This window comes from Cyrtonyx montezumae, unplaced genomic scaffold (assembly GCF_038088225.1).
Source record: "Cyrtonyx montezumae isolate F1298 unplaced genomic scaffold, pur_monq_1.0 scaffold_3, whole genome shotgun sequence".
In the NCBI taxonomy this organism is placed as follows: Eukaryota; Metazoa; Chordata; class Aves; order Galliformes; family Odontophoridae; genus Cyrtonyx; species Cyrtonyx montezumae.
Window position 1 is genome coordinate 54,035,780 of NW_027072034.1, and position 20,258 is coordinate 54,056,037.

The 20,258-nt window shown below is 40.5% G+C and overlaps 1 protein-coding gene across 1 annotated transcript in view; it reads left to right on the top strand.

The window, feature by feature from the left end:
* LOC136051919 (amine oxidase [flavin-containing] A-like) overlaps nt 1-20,258 on the top strand; it is a 45,942-nt gene that overhangs the window by 7,675 nt on the left and 18,009 nt on the right. Inside the window, exons 2-5 of the mRNA XM_065741625.1 lie at nt 5,326-5,420; nt 10,352-10,489; nt 17,243-17,347; nt 19,917-20,008. Of these exons, the coding sequence (XP_065597697.1) occupies nt 5,326-5,420; nt 10,352-10,489; nt 17,243-17,347; nt 19,917-20,008 (430 nt within the window). The remainder of the gene's footprint in view (nt 1-5,325; nt 5,421-10,351; nt 10,490-17,242; nt 17,348-19,916; nt 20,009-20,258) is intronic.

Sequence of the window (20,258 nt, forward strand, 5' to 3'; positions counted from 1 at the left end):
GATATATATTAGAATAATGAGCAGAAAGGTCTAAAAATTATTCCACTGTTAAGATCAGGAAAATGCTGAGACTTTCTATAATGATTTTGACTTTAAATTATTCAAGTAAAGCTTGCTAGAACTCCACAAAAATTAGTTTGTTGCCTCGTCCACGCCTACTACAACAGACACTTAAGGTAGTGGTCTCACTTCATGTATAAGAAGGGTATATGAACAAGGATTTCAAGAAGGAATGTTGTATTAAGTTGGTTTTGGTAAACTTTAACCCCATCGTTGGTTGCGTAAAAGGCAAATGTTCTTTGTGTAAGAAACTAGCAAATAAACAATACATCCAGAAAAACAGCAGTCGCCTTTTCCATGGTAACAGTTAATTTTCTCTTTCTCTTGGTGTGCTTGATGTGACACATAGTTTGACCTCAGTTAGAAAGGTTAAAAGTCACTGAAAAATCAAGCTTCTCTAGTACATTGAAATGCCTCGTGTACTTATCAGTACTTTTCAGTCCTCATGCCCATAGTGTCATCTTTTTTCACCAGGTATGAGTGTCTGGAGGCAGTGTAAGAGTTTTGCAAGGCTGTGCTGTAGTGTAACCTCACAGTCACACTGGCTGCAGCAAACCCAGGTAGAGCTCACAGTGAGAGCGCATTACTTGTAATTGAGAAGACAGTGCCTGGTTAGACATGCAGCCATGCCTTGCAGGATATTTGTGACAGAGCAGAGTACCCATAGCTCCTGTTTGGGTTGGCCTCTTCTCCTGGGTAACAGTGATAGGATGAGAGGTAATGGCCTCAAGTTGCACCAGGGGAGGTTCAGCTTGGATACTAGGAAACATTTCTTCACAGTAAGACCAGTGAGGCAGTGGCACAGGCTGCCCAGGGAGGTGGTGCAGTCACTGTCCCCAGAGGGGGCAGTTTAAGAACCATGTGGATGTGGCACTGAGGGACATGGTCATGGGCTTGGTGGGGGTAGGTTGGTGGCTGGGCTACATGGTTTTAGAGGTCTTTTCTAACCTTAATGATTCTAACATTCTGTCATACATACATAGTGCAGGTGAGCTACTCTTCAGTTTAAATACGTAGTTGTTACCCTGATGATGCAAGTCATTTGAAGAGAAGGGAGGGGGATCCAAAACTTTTAGATTTGGTCAGGACTGTTCTCTGCCTGGCTTGGTGATGTTTTCATAATTTTAGATTGCCCTCACTTCCTTTCATTATGGATACTGCCCTAGTATATTTTGCAAATGCTCAATGTCCATCTTGTTAGAAGTGCTGTCTCTAGGACAGACACTGGTAATTTTTGCCTCCCATCACGGCACATCAGGGAACCTGCTTGATGAACTGGATTTACAGAGTGCATATTTTGAAGAGTAGAATTACTCTTCTGTACCATACTATCATGTTTCCAATAAAGTAACATCTTTTTATGATTGTTTTATCTCTCACCATTTGTGGTACAGAACTCTACCTGTTTAGATGCTCTATATTCTGTTTCATAGGGAAACACTTCCCATGTTACGTGGCTCTGGTGGGAGTCAAGGTGAGGTCTCTTAAGTTCCAGCCTCGGGCTCTATCTGTAGGATGGAACTTTTCTCTCCCATGAGGTGCAGGTGTGCTGTGTAGTATTCACATAGAATCATAGATTCTTGGAATCCTTACAATGGAAGGGATCTAAAGGTCATCAGGTCCAACTACCCTGCAATGAACAGGGATATCCACAGCTACATTAGACTGCCAAGAGCCTGGCCTTAAAAGTCTCCAGGAATCCCCACCATCCACCACATCTCTGGGCAGCCTGTTCCAGTGCTTCACTGTAAAAGACATTTTCCTTACATCTAATCTAAAACTACCCTCTTTAAGCTTGAAACTATTTTTTTGTTCTATGACACACCCTGCTGAAGAGTCTGCCCCCTTCTTTCCTGTAGCTCACCTTTAGATATTGAAAGGCTGATTTTTCCATCAGGCTAGTATTGTTCTCTGCTTTATCCATGGTGTATGCCTGATAGTCCTCAGATTGGCATAAGATCATCTTTTTTTTTTTTTTTGTCTGTATCCTGTGTTTTGATGCACTTGAAACCACTTTGCTTGATAGCATTATGATAATTTTCTGAAATGAAAGCAGGAGTGGTATGATCTGTGGTCACAGCAATTCTCGGCCCTTAATAGCACTGCAGAATCAATTGGAGAAGAGCTTTCTTGTGTGGTGTCTTCAGACACAGAGAGCCTGGTATGAGATTACCATAGAAACCCTTGTGGAAGATGTATAAGTCATCCGGCTTTGTTTATTCTGATCTAATAACAAGTGAATTTCTCCAGCCAGATACTTCAAATGAGGCTTGGTTTTGGCAGGCTCTTTTCATCTTTCTGAGGCAGATAATATTTCAAACTCATAGAGTATATGGAATAAGTAACAGCCAGTGATTTGGGGTCCTTTGCAGCTTTATCTTTATTTCAGACTTGGGGGATGTAGAGAAGTCAACCAGCACAGCACCAGTCCTGAGTGCTGGAAGCTATGATGATGATGGGAGGAATCACAAGGTGAGGAGAATGTCTCCAAGTGCGGTGTGGTAAAAGGCTGTGAAACAGTGCCTGCTACAGTCACAGGAAGGGGCCCTACATGTGCTAATCAAGGCATAGGTCTCCAGCTTAGGAAGAAGGCACTGGGCTGGGGTGGCAGCAGTAGAAATGTCTGTGCTGCTGTCCTACAGGCATACACAAATATATCATGAATGTCTTGCCCATGTCCCAGCTTTGGTCCAGGAGGTCACTGGTCACTGCTTGGCATTACCTGGTGTGCTGTGCTTGCAGGATAAGTTGGATCTTGTGGCTGGTTTCAGAACATACTTGTGGTGAGGAGGCATGGCAGTCCATTCTGAGGCTGATTAGTCCATGTCTCAAAAGCATGCAGGCTTTGTGACCTGTGGGGTGCTTAAGACACGCATGTAGAAGCACTACTGCGTATTGAGCTGAAGAGTTGAGTTCAGTAGCTGTGTGTAGATATTTTCTGCATGTGACTGTTCTCACTAGTCCTCCATTTTCAAAAAATCTGTGCTTCAAACCAATAAATGCACAGTAACAGTCTTCAATCAACATACTTCTCTCTAGCCTCTCCAGCCTCTGTCCCTGCCTGCCTTTTTTGCTGGTTTTATTCTGCTAAGAGAACAAAACTATTTCAATCTGCTCTATTTATTTATTTATTTGCTGCATAAATATACATATTTTTGTTTGACCTTTTGAATCTAATTTTCAGCTTTTAATCTCAGAGAGATAAAACTGTCACCACCTCTGCTTATGCTGTGCCATTGGCCTTTCAAGTTTTGTAAACCTGAATTTACAGATTGGCACTGTTTTAGATTCTCAGTCAGGCTCTTTGCCAACTGCTATTACGTTATTACTGTCCTGGTGTATCTCTTGCCCTTTCCCAGTTTCTATAGCTCTGAAGCTGGGTTTTTGTTGTTTTTTTTTTCTTTTTTCTTCTTTGCGCCAGTCCACAATGACTCTTGGGTTAACAATAATGAATATACGTATCTATTTGGCTGGAGTGAAACATTAACAAGCAGGATAGAGAACCTCAGTCATATTACCACATATTCCCCATCCTTTAGCTGACTTTCTTTATTAGGATGCATCACATAATGTAGGTATGAACCAACATTCAAGTTAACTTTCAACCTAATTCAATGAAGCCATTATTCTTCCTAGAGAGCTATGAAAATAAGAGTATGAAATAAGAGATAAGGTTGCGAGTCTTTGACACTAGTGAGGTTATTGGATTTGCATGCAATCTTTTTTTCATACCTAGACCAGATTTTCTGCCACTTCATGTTCCTACGCAAGTTTTCAAAATACGTATCTATGCATTATCTGTGCATCTAATGTATAGAGACTTTCTTGTAAAGGAACTACCATTCATGCCTGAGTGTCCAGTTTATGAAAAACACATAAATTCAACTTTCTGTGTTATGTATTTGGGAAGTCCACATTTTTGTGACAGTAACCAATGTGAATTTTTGAAAACTAATTCTTCAAAATATGAAAGTATTATAAGAAAATGCTGCAGTTTGTGTTTCCAACACTGCAGACTTAACTTTTTTTTTTTATGCTGAGTATGAGAACATTATTAGCAAAAGGACTTAAGAATGAACAGTAACTATAATTAACCACCTTGTCTGTAGTCTCTCGCACAGGAAAAAGTACTGAAAAAAGTTATAACAACTTATAAGATGTTCACTCCTACTGAGAATTTTTCTCTCAGTGTAAGACTTCTGAACTTCCACTCGTTTCCAGTAAATGATGTCCCACTACCATATTAAAAGATCACATAAACAAATGTTTATGGGCTATTTGATATTTTCCTCAAATTAACTGAGTACACTTGACGCTGCTCAGAACCTGATTTCTCTCATCTGACCTTTTAAGACTTGCATTCTTTGTGGACTCATGAACAGTTGCTTTTAATCAAATTTGAAGTAGTGCAATAAACATGAATATAATATTATTATTCGTTATTAAGGGTATCTTGGAAGTTCTGATCAATAAGTCTGGCTTTTGTATACTTAAGGAGGGGAAACAACTCCAGAGGAACAATGCTTCAGTGCCGAATTGCCCTGCAGGACAATAGGATAATCCGATTTCAGAAGCTCATGATTGCTTTTAACAATTTCATTTCTCATTTGTAAAAAGTGAGGAGGACTCCTGTCCTATTGAATTTTTTGGTTTTCTGTAGTACATCTATCACAAAATCCCATAATTAGATAATTTTTGCTGAGGCGGTAATTCCTTTTATAAAGTATCTACATACAGGCTATTTGATTGCCATGATCAAACTCTGTTTTTAAAATTATTGTTGACAGTGAAGTAGTCTTTCTTTCATTGTGAGGACAGTGGACAGCAGTAAAGTGGAGAGTTGGGTGAGAAAAGAAATTGGAAATGTACCTTGCTGGAACGTATCTATTTGGTATATTATTCCTATTACTTTAGCTACACAAGCCCCACATGGTGAGCTCCCCCTTTCTATGCACTATACAAAATAAAAAATCAGATGCACACCCATACTAAAAGAGATTTTACTTTCTTTAAGAAGCCAAAAATGCTAACCCAGTGGAGGCAACTTTAAATCTGTGGAATGTTGTTTATGCAGTTGCTTATAAAGTGCAGCTAAGCAGCAGTCATGATAAGATACTGTGAAAAGTTTCAGAATTCTTGCAGGAATCTTTGGAAACATTATTATAGTTTCTGACCATTAATCTTTGATTCAGTTTTTGACCATTGTGCTTGATTGTTTCCTCTTGGTTTAGAGCACACTATCTTTTTTTTTTTTTTTTCCTGTAGGCTTGTCGGCTGCCAAGTTGCTGTACGAATCTGGGCTTAATGTGGTGGTGCTTGAGGCCCGGGACAGAGTTGGAGGAAGGACATTCACTATCAGGGTAGGTGCTTCCTGAAATTCCTGACTCTCTCATTTGTGCTGATACTGCAAATGTCACATCAGTCTTCCAGAAGGGCAAGAAAGAGGACCCCGTGAACTACAGGCCTCAGTTCCAACACAGTCCATGGGATGATGGTAGAGCAACTCATCCTGGAAACCATTTCCAGGCATATGAAGGACAAGAAAGTTACCAGTTTGCATGGATTCATCAAGGGGAAGTCATGCCTAACAATTTGTGATGAAAATTTATCTATCTGTTACGATAGACAGTGGGAGAGCAATGGATACTGTCTGCCTGGAACTCAGTAATTCAGCAATGTGTCCCATAACATCCTCATAGAGAAACTATGAAGCATGGGATAGTTGAGCAGATAGTGGAATTAGAATCATAGAATCACCAAGGTTGGATAAGACCTACAAAAATCATCCAGTCCAACCATCCCAATATCACCAACAGTTCTCACTAAACCATGTTTCTCAACATGATGTCTAAATGTTCCTTGAATACCTCCAGGGTTGGTGACTCCATGACCTTCCCGGGCAGCCCACCAGATGGGTCGCTAGGTCATAGAAGGAGATCAGGTTGGTCAAGAGGGACCTGCCCTTCATGAACTCATGGTGACTGGATCTGATCCCCTGGTTGTCCCACACATGCTGCGTAATCTCCCTCAAGACAATATGCTCCATAACCTTCCCTGGCACTGAGGTCAGGCTTATAGGCCTATAGTTCCCCAGATCTTCCTTATGACCCTTCTTGTAGATGGGAGTCACATTGGCAAGCCTCCAGTCTTCAGGGATCTCACAAGTCAATCAGGAGTGCTAATAGATGATGGAAAGTGGCTTGGCTATCACCTCCGCCAATTTCCTCAGCATTCTCAGGTCAATCTCATTCAGCCCCATGGACTTGTGGCAGTCCAGCTGGAATAGTAGGTCACTAACTGCTTCCTCCTGAATTATGGAGTTTTATTCTGCTCCCCAGCCAAGACTTACAGGTCAGAGAGTGGAGTACTCTGAAGACAACTGGTGTGACATATAAAGACAGATGTAAAGAAGGCATTGAGAACCTCAGCCTTTTCCTTATCCTCAGTGGTCTTGTTCCCAGGCACATCCAGTAAAGAACGGAGATTCTCCTTGGTCCTCCTCTTACTGTTGATATATTTGTACAAGTTTCTTTTTCTCTTTTAACCCAGCAGCCAGGTTGAGTTCAAGCTGGGCTCTTGCCTTTCTAATTTTCTCTCTGCACATCTTAACAACTTTGTATTCTTTCTGAGTTGCCTGTCCCTTCCTCCACAGGAGGTAGATTCTCTTTCTCCTGGAGCCTCAAATAAAGCAATAAAGCTCCCTGTTCATCCATGCCAGTCTTTTTCCCTGCTGGCTCATTTTGCAGTTCTGGGGGATAGCCTGATTGAAAACTACCTAAATGGTAGTTCAACCCCAGAGGTTGGTGATCACTTTAATGAAGTGTGGAGGGAGACATGAACCTAATGATGTATCCCAGGGTTCAATGTATTCATTAATGTTGCTAGAAACATTTAGATTGGAAAAGACCCATAAGATCAGAAAGTCCAGCCATCACTTAACACTAATTCCTTTCCCCCTAGCGCCACATCTACGTATCTCTTAAATATGTCCATTGATGGCACTTCTACCACTTCCCCGGACAGCTTGTTCCTATGCCAAACCATCCTTTCTGTGGAGAAATTCTTCCTGATATCTAGTCTAACACTCTCATAGCAGAACTTGAGGCTACTTCCTTGTATCCTATTCTTCTTACTTCAGAAAAGAGTTTGACTCTCACGTTGCTACACCACTTCTATCAGGAGGTTCTAGAGAGCAGTGAGGTCTCCTCTCAGCCTCCTTTTCCCCAGACTAAACAGCTGCTACTCCTTCTGCTGCTCCTCACATGTCTTGCTTTCTTGTCCCTTCACAAGCTTATCTGAACGTGTTTCAATGACTCAATCTTTCTGAACACTGTCGATGAGATGCTGTCACAACCATGTCATGATCTGAATAGTGGGATGGAGTGTATGCTCAGCAAGTTGACAGATGATACAAAAGTGAGAGAAGTTGTTGATACACCAGAGGGTCATATTACCATCCACAGGGACCTGGACAGGCTGAAGGAATAGGCTGATAGGAACCTCATGAAGTTCTGCAAGGGGAAGTGCCAAGTTGAGAAACAGCCCTAGGTTTGAGTGCAGGCTGGGTGGCACCTAGCTGGAAAGCAGCTTGGCAGTGAAGGACCTGAGAGATACTATTGTACACAAAGGTGAATATGAGCCAGAAATGTACTGCAAAGAAATCTCACTTTTTTTTTTTTGTGAGGGTTGCATTAGGCAAAGTATTGGCAGCATGTGGAGGGAGGTGATCTACTCAGTATTAGTGAATCTACATTGAGAGTACTGTGTCCAGTTCTGGGATCCTAGTTTAAGAGAGACAAGAACATGAAATCATAGAAATCTGTGATTTGGCTGGGAAGGAACATTTAAAGATTATCTACACCAAGCTGCAATCTCACACTGCTATCTCATGTCCAGTTTTTCATCCATGAGTATCCTGAATCCTTCATGTTGCTGCTGTCCACATATTCCTCCCCTAGTCTGTACTGATACCAGGGGTTGCCCTGATTTGCTCATTGCACTTGGCCTTGTTGAACTTCACAAAGGTCATATGGATTCTTTTCTCAAGCCTGTCCAAGTCCCTTTGGAGGGCATCTCTTATTTTTGCCATATCAACTGCATCACACAGCTTTGTGTTGTCTGCAAACAGTTCAGATTCATTCAATCTTACCATCTATCTTTTTAATAGAGATAATAAATAGTACAAGTTGCAATATCAAACACACTGGAGAGAATCCAACAAAGGGCCACCACTAAGGTAATGAAGGAACCTGAGCATCCTCCTGTGAGGAAAGGCAGAGAGAGATGAGACTGTTTGCCTTGGAGAAGAAAAGGCTCAGGACAGGACTTTATATCGATATCTATAAATATCAGAAAGGAGGATGAAAGGAGGACAGAGCTTTATTCTTTTCAGTGGTGACCAGTAACGGGACAAGAGGCATAAACTGGCACAAAGAAGGTGCTATTCAAAATATCAGGAAACTTTTTTTCTCTAAAACTGACTGAGCACTGGCACAGGTTGCCCAGAGACTTCTTCCTTCTGGGTGATATTCAGAAGCAATCTGAGCATGCTCTTGGGCAAGAAGCTCTAGGTGGCCCTGCTTGAACACAAGTTGCATCATAATATATGTCAGTGGGCTTCCTTTGACAGAAAGCAATTTAAAATTAATTCAGAAGTGACTGTGAGAGTCATAAAATGGAATTTAGATTCCTAAGAACCTTGTGCATGTAATACTATTATAGCTGAACTGTGATACCTTGCCTGGCCTCTGGTTGCAGGTTTTCTGCTGGTGCACTGAAGTGTTGGATACCTTGGGCTATCTAAAATGCTGTTAATCATTATTAAGGTAATTGAATTCTGCCCACATTGTTCATATCCTCTGTCCATAGTAGGATCTGCTCTGCATATAACAAGTGATAGGACAAGAAAATGGCCTCAAGTTACAACAGGTTCAGGTTGGATGTTAGGAAGAATTTCTTCTCAGGAGGAGTGATGTGGCACTGGAACAGGCTGCCCAAGCAGATGTTGGAGTCACTATTCCTGGAGGTGTTTAAAAAAAGGGTATAGACGTATATTTAGGTTTAGTGGGCAATACTGGTGGTTGGTTTAGATGATCTTAGAGGTTTTTTCCAACCTCAGTGATTCTGTGATTATAGAGAAAAAAGCATCATCTGAGGCTGTGAATGTCAAAGTATTTTTCCTCCCATTGCCCTCTCACTTCGCAAACTAGCAGTCATGATAGCTATGTAGGAAGTGGCTTGAGCAGGGCTATAGATATGACTAAAGCAGGTATATGTTTTAGCATCACTTAACATTATCCTGCTTTTAAAACTTGACTTAATCTTGGTTGCCATTAAAAAGAAAATGAAAGAAATGACAAGTCACCTGAGGCACAGGATAATGTAATACAGGCATTACCTCTGCCTCCCAGCCCAAAAATGGGAGAGATTTAAATTAGGTCAGATGCCATTGCTTGGGAACCAATGGTAAACAGTGGTGTTTCTGTAGAAATAATGATAAATGAAACATAAACAGCAACCCTCTGTGATACTGAAAATGCCTGGCTACAAATGCTTGCTATAAACGTTAAAAAGTTAGCTTTCTGAAGTGTTACTGCCTTGGAAAATCAACCTGCTAGTAACAGCATGTATCTCAAACTTCTTGCTTTCTGCCTGCTTCCCAAGTGAGCATTATGCTGTTCTGAGTGTTATGTGCAGAGTGCCTTTGCTGGCAGGCATGGCTAGAGGCTGCTAGCCCAGGTGCAATGGGGTAGATCCACAGTCTGCTGTGCTGCAAAGGAGCTTATGTCCTTTGAATACTGCAATGCAGTGCTCAGCATCTACAGCATTAAGTGTAAGTAGGTATCTGCAGAGAGAAGGAAAAAAACAAAACAAAACAAAAAAAAACAACAACCCTGGTGCTTGAGGTAGTTTTGATTTGAGAAAGGTTTTGCAATGGCAAGTAAAGTATTATGAGTTCTGAGAGAGTGAGGTTAGACTTCTTACCAAGTTATTTACTTGGATCTTTCTTTATATTCTTATGCCTTTTGTGAAAATAAAAAGCCAATACTGAAAACTATAGTGAAATTTAAATGAGTTAATCCCTGTTGAACATATGGTGTAGTAACGACACTGATCTTTTGTGTGTCTGTCATTTCAGGGCTCAATATTGCCAACGTTAGTCAGTATGCCCTGTCTCCTCTTCATACAGTTGCAGTGCTATTCAGTATGGAATAATTCTTCCTGATTCTAGGTATTAGTACCCAGGAGTTTTCTACAGCGCTTTTGATTCCTGTATTGTTTCTTTTGACAGAACAAACAGGTTAATTATGTAGATGTTGGTGGAGCTTATGTGGGACCTACACAAAACCGAGTTCTCCGGCTGGCAAAAGAGTTGGGCATTGAGACCTATAAAGTGAATGTAGATGGCTATTTCATCCATTATAAGTGGGTAAGTATTGCATTTTTTTGTGTTCACAAACTTGAAGAAAACACTGAATTTTGGAAACTGCTGGCAGTCATTCAAGGGCTTTCATTTAAAGCTTGCACTTGGGAATCCAATAAGCACCTGTTTAAAGTGGTGTTACCCTCCTTTAACTTCCTGGCAGTTAGATCAATGACTCCTGTTTTCTTTTGAAAAGTCTTCAAAAAAAAATTACACATATGGCATTCTAAAATTTTGGAATACATTCAGCACCTGATTATCTTTTCACATGTTTTCTAAATAATTTTTGCCTGAAAATTCTCTTTCTGCAATACAAATCCAGTTTGATATTGGGAAAAAAATAACACAATTGGATAATATTGAATGATGATATTAAACAACAGTATTATGGGACTAGCCTTGAAATGTGAGACAGGGAGTTCAAATGACTCCTGATTAGGTGTGGCTAATTGGCTAAAGTGAACTGAAATGAAAACTGTCTTCAGTGCAGTTTATCAGCTCTTGTCTAAGTTCTTTAGCTCACCAGTTTTTTACTCAGGTCCTGTTCAGGGCCAGTACAGAGGGAGAGCAGTAGAGGTATACAAAGGGACAGAGGTATGAGGTGCTCAGTGTCCATCTTCATAATTCACAGATTACTTTCCATTATTCTTATTTATTTTTTAGTATCCTTTTGTTTTGGTACTTCCCAGACATAGGCAGAACAAAGCATGAAGCCTGTGTGAGGCAGATTTGACCTACTGGATAGACACAAGCCTATCTGGTGGATTCTTAACTGATATAGTTTTTATTATCTTCCTGCTTTTTCTTCCTACTATTAGAGCAATGAGCTTATGCTAGAAAGTTTAATGACCTAGTTCTGTCGGTTCTCCTTGTTGGGGAGACTCATGCCATGCTCATAAAGTAGTCACATCTTAAATAATTGTATGGTTACTCCACAATACTCAAAAGAAAAACTGCATCACCTGATGTGAAGTTGACATAGTTCTATAGCAAGAGAGCTGGGCTGATTTTACCAGCTGTATGTTTGGCCCACTGCTTTCAATTTAAGCACACACATGGAACTCTTTGCTTCTTAAAAGGCACTTCTGTACGTTAAATAGAAGGCTCTAATAGGTTTCATGAATTTGAGTCCTTAATCCATTTTGACACTGAAGATAGAGCTTTTTCTGTCCTTTATTACATTATGCATGTCCTTGCTAATGACCAAGTGCTTTTGTAAGTTTTCTTTGAAGTGGAATCATGTTCTTCCTAAGCAAGGGGTGGAATTATGAGCTATTAGCTGGATCACAGGCTGTGGATCAATTCTAGATTTGGCATTGTGGTCATGCCAAGGAAGCCAAGGTTCCCAAGAGAGGCGTAGCTGTTGAACAGGAGAACAGCAAAGAGACCCTCAGGTCTCATGTGGACAGATTTAAGCACTAAATAAATAATTATTATGCTTTCCTCCGGTATGTCTTATCCCTCTCACTACCTCTTCCCTCAATTACAGGCTTTTGGTTTTCTTCTCTTTCCCTAAGGTTTTTCACTGCTTTTTCTCCTTATTCCTTCCTTGAGAGCTCATGTAGTCACTGTGCCCTTTGTTTCAGGGATTTGTTTTTGAACTGTCTCTGCATTCCAGTTCTGCTTGAACCATTTTGAAAACAAACCATGCAGTCCAGGCTGTTAGCTAGGTTGATTAGTGTTTGGTGATCTTAGGGCATGTACTTTTTATCTATCATTCATTGATAGTGAGTGTTCCTTAAGGGGATTTGTGCTTTCCTGACAGTAGGTGTAAGTCTCATATTAATCAGAGATGCTTGGAGAACCCAAAGTAGTTATTTCCTAGGTTATAAAAAAAGTGTTACTGAAAGAAATGAATTGATATTAGAGGACAATGGGCATAAGTTCAATATTAGTCTAGAAGAGGGATGTCTTTAGCTTCTTGGACACTGCCAAACTGTTTTCAGTTTGAGGAGTCTGACTGAAGGCTTTTTCCCTTGCATCTCATCTACTGTTACTCTTAGTGGCTTTGGAGAAGCGTGGAGGCAGAGTCAAACAGGAAGGGTTCTTCCCTAGAGCCTATCTCCGGACTCTGTGATTCTGCAGCAGCTTTGTCAGAGAAGAGGGAGAGAGAGTTGTGCCGAGGAAAGGCCAAATGTTTCTTCAGATATAGTTCTGACTGGTTTGTTCAATCATATGTAATCCCCACCATCCCCAGATGAAGAGATTTTTGGCCATTTGTTTACTGCAGTAGTCAGTTCAGTTTGGCTCCTTCTGCAGGTTTCCAGGATACAGCTTGAGTTAGGGAAAAAGAAGAAAGTGGTTTTATCCAGAAGTGGAAATTGCCAAGGGAAAGTGGAGATCCCCTTAAGGGATTTCATGAGCTGCTCTGGATGGAATTTTTCCAGTATGTTTGTGGGAAAAATCCCACATGCTAGATGCTTTAGAAACTGTGTAGCTTGGTGTGAGCAGATTTCCTTTGTAGTCATAGCTTACTTAAAAATCCAAATATGTAATTATAGTTTATCTTTTCTTTTATATATTCATTCTCTCTCATCAGTTAGCATGGTAACATGAACTGCTTTGATATAAATCAGAAACTTGTTTGTATCCTGTCACTGAAAACCTGTAACTTCTGGGCGTAGGCTTTGTTGCCAGACTTCCTTTCCAGACAGATTGTTCCATGGCTGCTCTCCCACATTTCATAAAGAGCATTTTTGGGCTGAGAAAATGCAGATGTGCTGAGGTTCTTACTTTCCAGAGGGGCAGAAAGCTTTGCTTTTTTACAGAGGTCCTTGGAAGTTGCTGTGCTCCATTTTTTTTCTACTTTTTAGCAGAAGACCTTAGAATGTAAAGGGTTTCATGCTTTGGTATAGTGTTACTCTTCTCATATGATAGCTGTTCTTTAATGCCTGGCTGCGGCACTCAGCTTTACCTGACAGTAGTAAATAAGAACAGGTTTTGCTTATTTGTTTGCTTCCCATTTTCAGACCAAGGTAACCTGTGACAAAAATTGAGCATTTTTTTAATGCAGTGCTTCACATTCACCATCTAGTCTTTCCTTCGTCTATCCTTAAGAGATTAGTATTGCCATTGTATGTCTGTGCAGATCACTGTATATCTGCATTACAAGCATGGAAATCAAAAGCAGCCCCAGGTACTGCAGAGCTTATTAGGTTAGACCTGCTGGAGGTATTTAGCAGGGAGGGGTGCAGGCCAGAGGGCTCACACCATAAGGAGCTTCTGCTACAGCTGTGCATGGCCCAAGAGTAATAAGAGTTCTGTTCTAGTAGTGCAAGAAACGTAACTTTTGTACTCCAGACAAGTAGAAGGTCTCCGTACATGGGGCAGGAGCCAGGCTTGCCTTCCACAAGCTGGAAAAAACCCAAGGTACTCATAGATTAGTTCTACATAACTTTATTTTTCAAAGTAACTTGATTTCTTCACTCTTTCACAAACACCACTGATGTTTATTATAATAGATATTATCAAAGATCTTAGTAGTCAAATCAAAAAGTTATTAAAGCTGGAGAAAACTGCTAAGATCATCTAGTCTATCCATTCATCTATCACTACCATGTTCACTAAACAATGTTCCTAAGCAAAATTATCCATTCTTGGGGTGCTGTCACTACTTGGGCTATATTTTTTTAGCAATGGGTACAAAGTGCAGCTTAACCCTGGGCAGAGAGAAGACAGGTCTTGGAGAGCACAGTGTCATTCTGAGGTCTTCTTGATAGCTGTAGACCTACAGTGTCTGGGGATATAATTTTTTTGGATTAATGTGGAATAACTAATCCAGGCAGGAAGCAGGACACAACTCTGAGGTCTGCATGAAAGTATTCAAAACGCCAGGAAATGGAAAAAAAAGTTAGATAAACTCTGAGTCGCTCAAACAGCCTTAGCGTGGGAACAAAGCCAGGAGGTTATTTGTCTTTCAGTGAAGAAAACAGTAGTTCCCAAAATAATCTACCCAGAACTCTATAAACTTGTTTAAAAATGGGCTGTTGCAAGATGTTGCCTGTTTGCTGTGACCTTCTCTGTGAAGCATGTGACCAGAGCTCCTTTACCTAGCAGGGAACCGATATTAAAAACCAATGAATAATTTACCAAACCCATGTCATATGGGCTGGATTAGTCCATGCTATGGAGGAATTCTTGTGAACAACGAGATCTGGAGCTCTGTCTGGTGGGCAGTGGGAATTTCTCTCCTGAAACTTAGAAGAATTGGGCTTTTGTCCAATTGGCTCTGACCTGTTACAGGTCCAGGCCCCTGCACAAGGAGTTAGCGTGCTTGTGAACTGGTTCAGACTCTATAAATTCTGTTTCAGCCCCTTCCTGCTTAGTTGGTATTGTATTTTACCAGGTTCTCCTCCCCTTGTCTTGAGTTTTAGTAGAGTTACAGATTTTGCATGCAAAAGAAAGCTGATTTAGGCTGTATTCATTGTCATTCCTCTGTTGGTAGTTCTGAGGGGGCTAAGTTATGCTTTCCCATTCATCTTCCTGGGCTTTGCCATCAACCAAAGATGTGGGACTATTTTCAGATCAGTAAAATGGTAGATTTTTGTTGTTGTTGTTGTTCTTTATTAGTTCTTAAGTGTATATCCATTGTGACATACCAACGACCTAGACTGTAAGATTTCTGGATCAGTTCTCAATAGATTGTAGTCATTGTGATTTAAAGCTAGCATAGCATTAGAAAATTTGGAGGATGACATGAGGCAGGCAGTGGGCAGGTTCTCTCTGCCCCAGCACTCACTCCATCTGCAGCCATTAGGATAGGCTTGGAAGTTTCTGAGCTTGGGACTGTTCAATTTGGTAGAATAAAAATACTGGGAGCTGGGAAAGTTTTGGCACAAACCCCATCACAGAGTTACTTAGTGATACTTTTCTTGAGCTGTTTTGAGAAATATAAGGGATATGTTTAAGTGGAGGGGAAAGAAAAAAAAAAGAAAAAGAGGGAGGGAAGAAGCCTTAACAGGTTTTTTTTTTGTTGTCTTTTTACTTTCTTTCAAAAATAAGCACTGCATTTTTTTTTCCTCTTCTTTTTGAGTTATGTGAGCCAAGGACAGTACAAATGTTTTTCAAGTTATACCACTCCATTCAAACACTCTCTTGAAAAGCTGAGAAGAACATCTCACTTTACTGAATAGTGAAAAACAGTGGGAATTTTTCAAATTGAACAAAACTGAATGGAGAGTGTTTTTTTTTTCCCTTACAGTATCACCATGACAAGACTTTAATAATAACTCATCTTTACCTGTTTGCATTGCTCTTCACCTCTGCTTAAGGTCAAAATTAGTTTTAAAGCACGTAACGGAAGACATGTTGATGCCACCTGCATTCCTGACCAGCAATAAATAGATTCTGAAGGAGTACTTTGTGATAATCTTTTGAAAAACAATGTTGTAATATGCAATAAGAAAATGATTGGTGATATTACTGCTTTGAGTAAGGATTACCATGCTTGATACAGCATCAGTTTATGGCAATAGAAGCTGTAGCATGTGGTTGGCCGCACTGAATACATTTTTTGGGGTCCATTCTTTTATGTCTGAACATGCAGTGAGGAGTAGGCTGCCCAGAAAAGCTGTGGTGCCCCATTCCTGGAGGTGCCCCAGGCCAGGTTGGATGGGGCCTGGGGCAACCGTGTCCATGGCAGGGGTTGGGGCTGGTTGGGCTATATGTATGTACACTGCTCAGGGAAAAGTAAGTCTGAACTTTCAGTGTGCTCTCCAAGATTCATCTTAAGCCATTTATTTTTGTTAAGATCTTTGCAAAAAAATGTTTTGAAAAATATCAGAAATCTCCCCTCAGTTATCAGTGGGGAAGACTTTGGTGGGCTGGTTTGGCCTATGCATTTCTCAAGAAGCACATTACACACAGCATAGCACCACAGCTCCTATCTATCATGGTCTAACATGATCCCTGCATACTGCCACGTAACCTGTGCAAATTTCTGACACACCTAGAAAAGCAAATATTTAAGAGTTCTAGTGAGATATTTGCTCTTGAGTTACATGAGAAATGGTTCAAAGCAATTTAAGAGAAAATGCTGCCTGCTCATCCAATCCTCTTTCAGATTAAAATTATCAGAAAGAACCAGCTGCTGTTAGATTGTTTTCCTTATCGTTATATCACAGAATTATCTGTAAATGGTCTGTATTCCTGTTGCAACTTTGTGTCTTGAACATTGTAAGTACTGATACTGTTTTTGCAAGTATGCAGAGTTTTTCTTTCTGCAGCCTAAATCTTTCTTTTCGGGAAAATAATTTTTGGAGGGCTATGTTTCTCTGCAGGCGCTTGGAATAATAAAGAGATATACTTTATAAAGGTGAAGTGTATCATAAAGGCACTTAGATCGTTTGAAGGTCTAAAATATGTGCAGTTTTAAACCCATGCAAATTGTAGGATGTGCATTCTGGCGGGCAGGTAAGCATTAGATCTGTTGATATGTGGTAATGAAGAATGCTTAGGAACAAGGAATATTACCTCCTGAGTGACTTACTTGGTTGAATCTCCGTAGCCCAGAATTTGACAATCTGGCCATGCCAAAATAAAAGGCAGCAGCTGTAATATCAGCCCAACTGTCTTTTTTTTCTTCATATTTAACTCCATGCATTCTGTTGTTAAAAATTTTGTGCTGGGAAAATCTTGAAATTTAGGTCTTTTGGGCCAAAAGTATGACTGTGTGATGACTTTGGGAATTCTGTGTTCTTCATTAATGTGGATAGGCTTTTTCTGTTTCTGTTGCTAATGTTGCTTACATTCTTATTTTAGGGAAAGTCACGCCAATTCGTAAGTCTTAACCCTCCAACATGGAATCCCTTTGTGTATCTGGATTACAATAACTTCTGGAGGACCATGGACAAGATGGGGAAAGAGGTAGGCTGTATTAATTCCACTTGTTTTCTGTAGTGCCTGTGTCACTGTAAGAAAATCTGTTTTCTTTATATTTTTTTTCTCTGATAGACTACTTATTGCTTCTTTAATAGGAGGAAAAAAAAAGGAGTAAATCTCATTAGGAAATAACTCTCATTAGGAAATAAATCTAGATTAACCAGAAGCTATAAACTATGACAGGGCTTTCTCACCAAGAAGGTAAAAGAAGATCTGATTATCTAAGATATCTGAAAAAAATGTATACACTTTCAATGTATGTACTTAATTTTTGAACTTTCTCATGTCGGGGAAAAGCATTACACAAGCTGGGGGATGAGAATTACAACTGGAGGCCTTCCTGTGTACAAAAAATTATCCCTTGGAGAGTCATGCTGTTTTTCAAATATTTATCAGCTGCTTTATGGTCTAACTACAGTCCAGGGGCCTGCAGTACAATAACCTACAAGCATAGTGTATATTTGAAAAGTCATGGCAGTCAGGTGAATTCCTGGGTGACTGAAATAAAGGCAATGTCACATCCATTTTTAAGAAGGGTAGAAAGGACCACCCAGGGAAATACCAGACTGTCAGCCTCACCTTTGTGCTGGGGAAAGTCATAGAACAGATCCTTCTGGAAGCTATGCTAAGGCACATGGAAGAGTGGGAAGTGATACAAGGCAAGTAGCATGGCTTCACCAAGGGCAGATCCTTCTTGAGCAACCAGGTAGCCTTCTATGGTGGGGTAACTGTGTCAAAGGACAAGGGAAGAGCCACTGATGTCATTTATCTGATCTTCAGTAGGTCTTTGAAACAGTACCCCACAAATCTTTCTCTCAAATTGTGTATGTAAAGATTTGATGGGTGGACTGTTCAATGAATGATGAATTGATTGTGAGATTGTACCCAGAGGTCAATGGAGTGGTCAATGGATCAATGTCCAAATGAAGATCAGTGACAAGTGGAGCCCCTCAGAGGTCAGTACTGGGAACAGTGCTCTTTTATATCTACATCAGTGACATGGATGCTGGGATCAAGTGCACCCTCAGCAAGTTTGCAGATGATACCAAGCTGTGCGGTGAGATTGACACATCTGAGGGGATGGTATACCATCCAGAGAGATCTAGACAGGCTTGAGCAATGGGCCCATGTGAACCTCATGAGTTCAATAAATCCAATTGCAAGGTCTTGGGTTGTCTTAACCTCTGCTGTCAGTACAGGCTGGGGAATGTAAGGACAGAGCACAGCCCTGACAAAAAGAACTCAGGGATGCTGATGGATGGCAGGCTGGACATGAGCCAGCCGTGTGCCCTTGCAGCCCTGAAAGCCAACTGTGTCCTGGGCTGCATCCAAAGAAGCACGGCCAGCAGGGTGAGGGAGGTGATCCTACCTCTCTGCTCTGTGCTGGTGAGTCATCACCTGGAGTACTATGTCCAGTTGTGGAGTTCTCAGTACAGGAGAGACATAGACCTGTTGCAGTGCTTCCAGAGGAGGGCCACAAAAATGATCTAACGATGGAACCTCTCCCCTACAAGGGCAGGCTGAGAGAACTGGAGATGTTCAGCCTGGAGAAGAGAAGGCTCCAGGGAGACCTGATAGTGACCTTTTAATATCTAAATGGGGTCTGTAAGAAGGAAGGGGGGAGACTCTTTAGCAGAATTTTTTGTCATAAGACAAGGGAAAATGATTTCAAAGAAAAAGGGGAAGATTTAGGAAGATTTTACTTTTTTCTTAGATATAAGAAAAAAGTGTTTTATGATAAGGGTAGCACAGGTTGCCCATAGATGTGGTAGGTGCCCTGTCCCTGGAGACACTCAAGGTCAGGCTGGATGGAGCTCTGAACAACTTGTTCTAGCTGTAGGTGTCCCTGTTCATTGCAAGGGAGTGTTACCAGCTGAACTTTAAGGGTCCCTTCCTACTTAACAATTCTATGGTTCTGTGAACGTACTGCTGTTACAGCAAAGTTCATTTGGTGTTATGTGATTTAGCACAATCAAATTTGTTCATTATGCTATACATCTTTTTGTAAAATGTGTATTTTTAAAATATTAAAATGTACCGTAGTGTGCTCATATGTCATAGACTATCAATGAGAATTTAACTGTGTAAAAATCATGTAATAGTATCTAGGCATTTTTGATCTGTCTGTAATTAACAGAGAGACATGAGGGCTTTCAGATATGTCTTATAACTCAGTGAATCTGACTGGAGAAGGAATTTTTTTCCCTCTGCTTTGAGAGGAAATCATGACAACTAAATTAGAATACATATAACTTCTTGATCACTAAGGGCCAAGTGAGTCCCAACATAAGGATATAATTCATTAATCAAAGACAGATTTAATTTTCATGGTATAGTTCATGTCCAAGGGTATGAGTAATAGATTATATAGATTATAGATTATGAATTATAGATTTTATATATTCAGTGGGCTTTTTTCAAACTTATAGCTATGAATAGAGAACAAAAACAAATCTTGGCCAACGTATCAGTCAGCTTTGTGCTACAGACTAGCTATAACCTTGCAGTGATACAGTACTGAATTGTTTCTTGAATAATTTTATTCTGTCTTTAGATTCCTCCTGAAGCACCATGGGACGCTCCACATGCTAAGGAGTGGGACAAAATGACCATGAAAGAGCTGATAAATAAGATTTGTTGGACCAAGTAAGTAACTCTTCATTTTGAAATCAAACTGTAGAATGACAGTGGGTCCTTAGCAAATTCTGGAGTACAGTTTCATGAAGCTTACCTGTGAAGGACCTGCTTGTGTTTTCTTTGACTTCAGATAGGGCACAATCAAATCTCTGGTGGGCCATGTACCCATGGGATGGAGGGGTGGCAAAAGCCTTTGGGAAGTGAAAGAACAGAATGAACCCAAGAAGTTAAAATTGTTTCAAGAAGATGAAATGTGGTT